This window comes from Corvus brachyrhynchos, unplaced genomic scaffold, assembly GCF_000691975.1.
Source record: "Corvus brachyrhynchos isolate BGI_N302 unplaced genomic scaffold, ASM69197v1 scaffold164, whole genome shotgun sequence".
Lineage (NCBI taxonomy): Eukaryota > Metazoa > Chordata > Aves > Passeriformes > Corvidae > Corvus > Corvus brachyrhynchos.
Window position 1 is genome coordinate 1,092,760 of NW_008237426.1, and position 7,036 is coordinate 1,099,795.

The 7,036-nt window shown below is 47.9% G+C and overlaps 1 protein-coding gene across 3 annotated transcripts in view; it reads left to right on the forward strand.

The window, feature by feature from the left end:
• Window positions 1-7,036, forward strand: part of BBS4 (Bardet-Biedl syndrome 4) — a 33,526-nt gene that overhangs the window by 17,723 nt on the left and 8,767 nt on the right. The window contains exons 4-9 of one of the 3 annotated variants that reach the window (XM_008631305.2): window positions 1-112; window positions 662-734; window positions 2,224-2,277; window positions 3,650-3,777; window positions 5,255-5,309; window positions 6,778-6,846. In XM_008631305.2, the coding sequence (XP_008629527.1) occupies window positions 1-112; window positions 662-734; window positions 2,224-2,277; window positions 3,650-3,777; window positions 5,255-5,309; window positions 6,778-6,846 (491 nt within the window). The remainder of the gene's footprint in view (window positions 113-661; window positions 735-2,223; window positions 2,278-3,649; window positions 3,778-5,254; window positions 5,310-6,777; window positions 6,847-7,036) is intronic. The other 2 variants (XM_017731137.1, XM_017731135.1) reach the window with 2 other exon arrangements.

Consider the following 7,036-nt stretch of genomic DNA (forward strand, 5'->3'; position numbering starts at 1 on the left):
CTTTGATATTTCGCTTGGAGGGGAAAATTCAAGAATCTCTTGAACTTTTCCAGACATGTTCCATTCTGAACCCTCGAAGCGCTGACAACCTCAAGCAGGTGGCACGATCCCTGTGAGTGGTGTTTTATTTGTTGTTTCTCTTGGATGTGCCACCCAGGACCTTCCATGCTTTGTTTTTCTCTTAGGCTGCTTGATTCCAGACATGTTTCCTCCTTATCAACACTTGGCTTGGCTTCCAGAAGCGTGGGTTGTTCTTTAAGCAGAATCTCTGTTATCTGCCTGGCTGCTGTTGTCTTTTCCTTTGGGCTTCAAGCAGAAAGGTGATACTGATTTCAAGGTCCAGAGCTACAGGTGCTGACCTGAGCTGGGCAGACTTGCCCTACAGACCCTTTTCTGTCTCTGGATGTTGTGTTAGGGCACCTGTCTCTTTCCTTGGAGACAAAAGCAGGCTGCAGAGCCTGGGCATTCATTCCTTACATCCCCACCAGTGCCAGGATGGATGACCTTGGTCCTCAGGGGGAGCAGTGCTGAGGTTGTAAACTTCTCCTGCAGATGTCTGGAGAAGCAGCAGATAGGATCATTTCTCACTGGCAGAGGTGATAGTGGCTGCACAGCAAGGTCTGAACACAGGAAAAACATAAGCATTGCAATCCTTCTGCAGGTTTCTCCTGGGGAAGCACAAGGCAGCCATCGAAGTGTACAATGAAGCAGCAAAACTCGATGCGAAGGACTGGGTGAGTGTTCAGGGAGTTGCAGGTCCTTGTAATAGCTGCAAGCTTGTCCCAAGCCAAGGTGAGCTCACACTGCCTGTGGTCTGAGCCCGGTTTGGATCACAGGAGCCAAATCCCACGCGTTGGCTTGGGGCACAGAGAATTGAGCAACGTGTTTGAGCTTTGCAAAGGATCATTTTAACATAACCACATCTGTACTTTAAGGGAAGTATGGGGAGAATTTGGAAACGTCGGTTATTAAAACTTGCTTGAGTAATTGGGAAAGCTTTCATAATGCAAAACACCATATACAGGAGCAGTGATTAAATTAACTCTTATGTATAAAAGGACAAAAGCATTGCAAAGGGAAAGGTGGGACAGTGGGTGAGGGAGAGGCCATGCCTTGCAGCCTTCTGCAGCTGCCTGTTTTGCCTGCAGAAGTGTTTCTAAAGTAGGTTTGCAATATGTGAGCTCATTCCTTTGTTTCTCAGTACATCTAAAATTCAGGATACAAGGATAACTTTGGTGTTAATTTGACTTACCCTGTGCCAGACAACTCACAAACCTTTTGTATCATGAGTCTTTTCCCCACCTGCATTCCCAGTGCTTGGCATGCCTGTAACCCTGTTTACAGCCCGGCAGGCAGGTGCCAGTGGGTATTTGGATGAGTTATTCCCAGTTCCTGGCTCAGCACTGGAAGCACAGCCAGGCTGTGCTCTTCCCTCATTCTGCAATCCACAGCAGCCCAGAGTCTCTGATTCAGTTCTGCACAGCTGCAGAGGCTGCGTGGAGGAAAACAGGTTAATGGGGAAATAAGAGAGTTTCCTGTGAAAGGTCAGGGCTGTCTAAGATGGTGAATCAGTGAAATGCTCACCAGAATAAAATCAGGAATGGGAGGACCTTGCTTTTGAGGGATGTGCTGGGGTGGGGAAGGTGCCTTGTGTGTTAAACTGTGGGTGAGGAATTAGGGGCACGGACGATCCCTACAGTGTCACCAGTGTGTTTAGGATCCCTAAGGGATCTTCCTCCCTGTGCAAAACTGTGTAGGATGCCAGAGGGATATCAGATACTCCAGTGCTCAAGTTGTGTTTTGGAAAATGAGGCACATCTTCCAGTTTTGTCCAGCTGGGTTGGACACTGTGCATATCCTACTGATGTACAGCCAGACTGAGTCACCCATGAGGGCAGCTTTCCTGGTTTTAGAGAGTGACACCATGGTGAAGAAACCGATCTGTGCTCCTTGTTCTCTGAAGAGAAATGTCTGGTCTCTCTTAAAAGAGATTTGTCATTTCTGTGGTTTTTGTCTCAGTGGCCTGTAATGTTTTGTGTACAACTCCGCTTAAGCTCTGTAGGTGCCTGAAGTAACTGGAATTTATAGGTTTACTTGTTCTACAAAGCAAGAAGGGTGTGGGCAGGCATAGGGCTCTCCTGCTCTGGGTCAGTGTTGTCAGATTTTATATTTCTTACCTTGTGCTGATTTGGTTTTTTGGTTTGTTTTTTTTTTCCCATGCAGGAGATCAGCCACAACCTGGGTGTGTGCTACATGTACCTGAAACACTTCAACAAGGTAATGCCAGTGGGAAGCAGGAAGCATCCCAGAAATGTCACTGTCTTTGGTAGCTTGAAATGGATCATTTGCAGCAAGAGGTATCAAGGAAGTTTTTTGCTTCAGTGTTTGTTTCTGGGAGCAAAGGTTTGTGAGCTGTCTCTGTTTCCATTTGTGTGCTGAATTACTTTGAGTCAGCTGCAAGTCAGTGAGGTTGGATAAAGGGAGATCAGCTTGTGGCAGGGCCAGAGGCTTTTTCTGAAATTTAAGATTTTTCAGAGAACATTGCTGGTTTTAAAGGGAGTGCTTGAGAAACGTCAAACTAGACAGAAAATGGGCGGTGCTCCAACAAGAGCTGCTTCTGTCTCTGAGCCGTTTAAAGTCAGACCCAGGCACACTGCTGGCTTTGTAGGAGCAGCAATCCAGGTCCATCCTCTTGAAGCAAGAGAAGGATGGTGGTAAAACCCCGAACCATTTCCCCAGCACAAACTCCTGCACCCCATGCAGAGAGTTCCTGAAGGAAGCCTCAGCTCCTTGGGGCTGGCAGGATTCAGAGGGAAGGAGTTAGGGGATTGTTTGCTGGAGGTGCAGCAGGTCTTTTTTGCCTCCATGGGAAGGTTTTGCTCCTCTGTCTGAAGCTCCTTTTGAACTAAATCTGGAGTTAGTAAAGGAGTTCTGGAGGTTCAAATGCAGTTTTATTCCCAGGTCTGAGCACGCCATTCCCAGTTCCTTACTTAACCATCCCCTGAGTGCTGCTGGTGAGCACTGAGCTGTCTCTAATCCAGCTACTTTGTAAGGGAAAAAACAGCATTTAGACCCTTTTTGTTCCCAATTTGGCCCAGCTGCTCCCTGCTGCTCTTGCTGGTGGGGTGCTGTGGCCCTTGCAGCAAACCCCAGCTGTGCTCCCTGTTTGAGGCATCCCTGTAAAAAACCAACCTCTGGAGTGTGGGTTCACACTTGGGGTTTGTTGGCTGCACTAACACCTTCCCAACTGGGACCTGCTGACATCTCCACTCAGATTTTCACTTGCTCACTGCTGGAATAAGCATTTGAAGGAAGAAAAAGTATCAGTTCACCCAACAGATCCAGAGCATCCCTCAAGCCAAACAAACTCAAATCCAGGAACAGGCCTGTGCTCATCTCCTCCTTGGGAGGCCATTGCCTCTTGCTTGCCTTGAAGGTGTTGCCTTTTGCTGCCCCTAAAAGCAGGTGGCTGCCAGTGCAGAGCTTGTTCCAAGGATTAGCTGGGCTGGAGGTTGTGTTCCCCAGGCTCAGGGGGTGTTTGTTGGCTGTCCTCCTTCCCTGGCTGTTGGGGATTACTCGTGGGCTGTTGCTTTGCTGAGGGCTCTGTAATCATTTATTGTTTTTTTACTCTCTGTGGTTGTGTTTTTAGGCACGAGACCAACTCAACAATGCCCTGGAGCTCAACAGACACGACCTGACCTACATGATGCTGGGCAAAATTCACCTCTTGGAGGGGGAGATGGATAAAGCCATTGAAATATATAAGAAAGCTGTAGAGTAAGAAATATCCCTTTTTTCCATCTGCCCATTCCCATCCTATGCCAGGAGAAAATTGATTGGTGTCCCAGATCTGAATTGAGGCCATGATTAAAAAGCTAATGGTAATTACGGAGGCTCTGAGCAAAGCTGGCGCTTCCAAGCACTTGAGCTGTCTCTGCTCCTGCTGACAGTGTGGCAGGGAAGAAGGGAGCTGTTGGAAGGGCTGCCAGAAAAAAAAGTGGAATAACAAATGGACGGAGATGCCTGGGAGCAAAGTGATCCAAAACTGACTTCCTCCATCCCAAAGGTTTATCTCCCAGAACGATGTAACCCTGACTGTCCCTCCACAGTCACTGGCTGGCTGTCACTTGCTGCTTTCCCTCAGAGCACTTTGTGGCTGAGGGAGATGTGCTGGTGCACAGGGAATTTCTCCCACCCCTTCAGTGCTCCTCAGTGCCCACCTGTCCTTGTTTTAGGGCATTCCCAAGCATTACCAGTGCTGTCAAATGTCGCTTTGCCATGGAGGCCAGCACTGGAAAGAAAATCAGGAGCGTGTTGGGAGCCACTGGAGTACCCATGTAGTGTCTGCTCACGTCTGCCCTCGGCTGCTGCCTGACAGCGGGTGGGGTTGGGCAGACATTTGGACTAATCTAGAATGTCTATTACATAAATAATCCTTGCTAAGCATCTTCCCAGGTTTATATTCTTATCCTGGTGCCCCCCTGCCCTCCTTTCTTCTTCATTCCTGTTTATTCCTGGGGTTTTTTTTTGTCTCATCTGCCTATTACATTTTTCTTGCTGTTTCCAGCTCCAGGATAGTCAGTTATTCCATGTTTATGTTCCACCAGGCACAGGTGGTTTTGTTCTGGTTGAGGTGTAGAGGTGCCAGTGTAAGTGTGCAGATCAGATTTTTTTAAGTCTTGGTAGCAGGGAATTAAAAGCTGACGCCTGTTGAGGTGAGTGAGACCACAAATAGTGTCTCTCTCTGCTTTCTCCTTTTTTGTTGTGGTTTCCATCCTATTTATTTGGGATCTTTTTATACGGTGAATTAAAATTCTGATGAGGAGTATGTAGGATCCATCAGGAATGCTGAGGATTGCCTGTCCTACATGGCCCAAGAGGCTTAGGAGGGATGGATTTACAGGGTGGTTTATGAGAGATGATGGAAAATCCCATTTTGTATTTCCAGGTCACTGATTCAGACTCACTTTGAAGCTTAACAAAACCACATTATCTTATTATGTATCCAGATCTATTTCACAGAGCCTTGCTGCCTTCCCACTGATACCCAGAAGATATTTGGGAAGCTGAGGTGTGATGTTATTCAAAGGAAGTCCCCGTGATGGCAGTTGTTCTAATATTTGTTTTTAATAATAACAGTTTAATTTCCTGAAGTGATACCACAGTAATGTAGCATCAGAATTCCATGTTCTGTGTTTACCCTGTTCTGGAAGGGCTGAAAAGCAAACCCAGCCCTTTGGCTTTTGTGTTCCAGGTTCTCTCCAGAAAACACAGACCTCCTCACAGCCCTGGGCCTACTGTACCTGCAGGTACTAAATGCTGTTACTGTTACAAAAACTTAATTATTTTCAATAGAAACATGTTGGGTTTTTTACAGAGTTAATTTCTGTCCACCTTCCTGTGACTTGCACATGCTTCTCTACAGACTGAATTTAACAGGGCAGAACTTGCTTTTCTGTATCTTCTCATTGCTGCTAAAAGCAAGCTGATTCCCTGGACCAGAGCCAGAGCAGGAATTCTGTCTGGCAACCACCCCTAACTCTGTTATAAATCCTCCAAGTATAACAAAACATGACTAGGCATTACCTTGTTTCTGCAGCAGGAGTCTTGCAAGTTATCCTGAAAAAGCAGCCATGAAATTGTGAGTGTTAATGCACCATAAAGGAAAATCAGAATCAATTTAAATAACAAAGGTGTGCTTATCCTTGTGTCTGTGAAATGGATGGGAAGGGCTGGATTATTCCAGAAGTAATCTTCCCAAAGAGGGAACAAGCAAAGAAGAATAGGCAGTAGTGCCTGAAAGGAAGAGGAGGCCCTGGAGCTGCTCCCAGGGCTGGAGCCCCTCTGCTCTGGAGCCAGGCTGGGAGAGCTGGGGGTGCTCACCTGGAGAGGAGAAGGATCCAGGGAGAGCTCAGAGCCCCTTGCAGGGCCTAAAGGGGCTCCAGGAGAGCTGGAGAGGGACTGGGGACAAGGCATGGAGGGACAGGACACAGGGAATGGCTTCCCAGTGCCAGAGGGCAGGGCTGGATGGGATATTGGGAAGGAATTGTTCCCTGGGAGGGCGGGGAGGGGCTGGCACAGGGTGCCCAGAGCAGCTGGGGCTGCCCCTGGATCCCTGGCAGTGCCCAAGGCCAGGCTGGACAGGGCTTGGAGCAGCCTGGGACAGTGGAAGATGCCCCTGTCCATGGCAGGGGGTGGAATGAGATGAGCTTTAGGTGAATTCAGGTGAAACCACAGAATCACAGGATGGCTTGGTTTGGAAGGGACCTTGGAGCTCCTCTGGTTCTGATCCATAGGATTTAAGCAATTCCAAGCTTTCACATGCTCATATATGGCCACAGTGATGCCCACTAACACCTGCAGTCCATGAGAAGACAAGGGAAGGGTTTGTCACCTGAACAGGAGAGCCCTGGGGAGTGAGGAATTTGTGGTGAGGGAATTGGGGATGTGCAGAGTAGCAGTGTGTAGCCTCTTTTCTGGGATAAAGGAGCGGAGACCTGTGAACCCAGAGCTCATTTGTGTGTGAAAAAGTCAGAGTACAAACTCTCTGGAAACCTTTGGTTGGGTCAGAACAGTGAATCCAGCCAAGTCAAATAAATTCTTAGAATCTGTTCTGTGGATTGTCAAACAGGAACACGTGTGTGATGGGAGCACCATAAAACTCACTCTTCTCACTGTATAACTGAACCAGAAATCCTGGTGCCCAAAAAACCTGTATTCTCCTTCTTAACTCCCCTTACTCCTGAATTTCTGATGCTTATGTACTTCTTTTGCCAGACTGGGGATTACCAGAAGGCTTTTGAACACCTTGGAAACGCACTTACCTATGACCCAGGCAACTACAAGGTACGGTGAGGAGTGGAAATGAACCAAGTGAACCCTGAGGGGACACCTCCTAAAGCTAATCCCACTGTCAGAGCTCTGCCATCTGCATCTGGGGCCTGGAGAGGCTGGAAAGGACCCTGCCCAGAAAGCTTTTGGTGAAATACATTTCTGGGATGTTTCCCTGGGTAGGGAGTTGGGTGTGTGTGGAGGT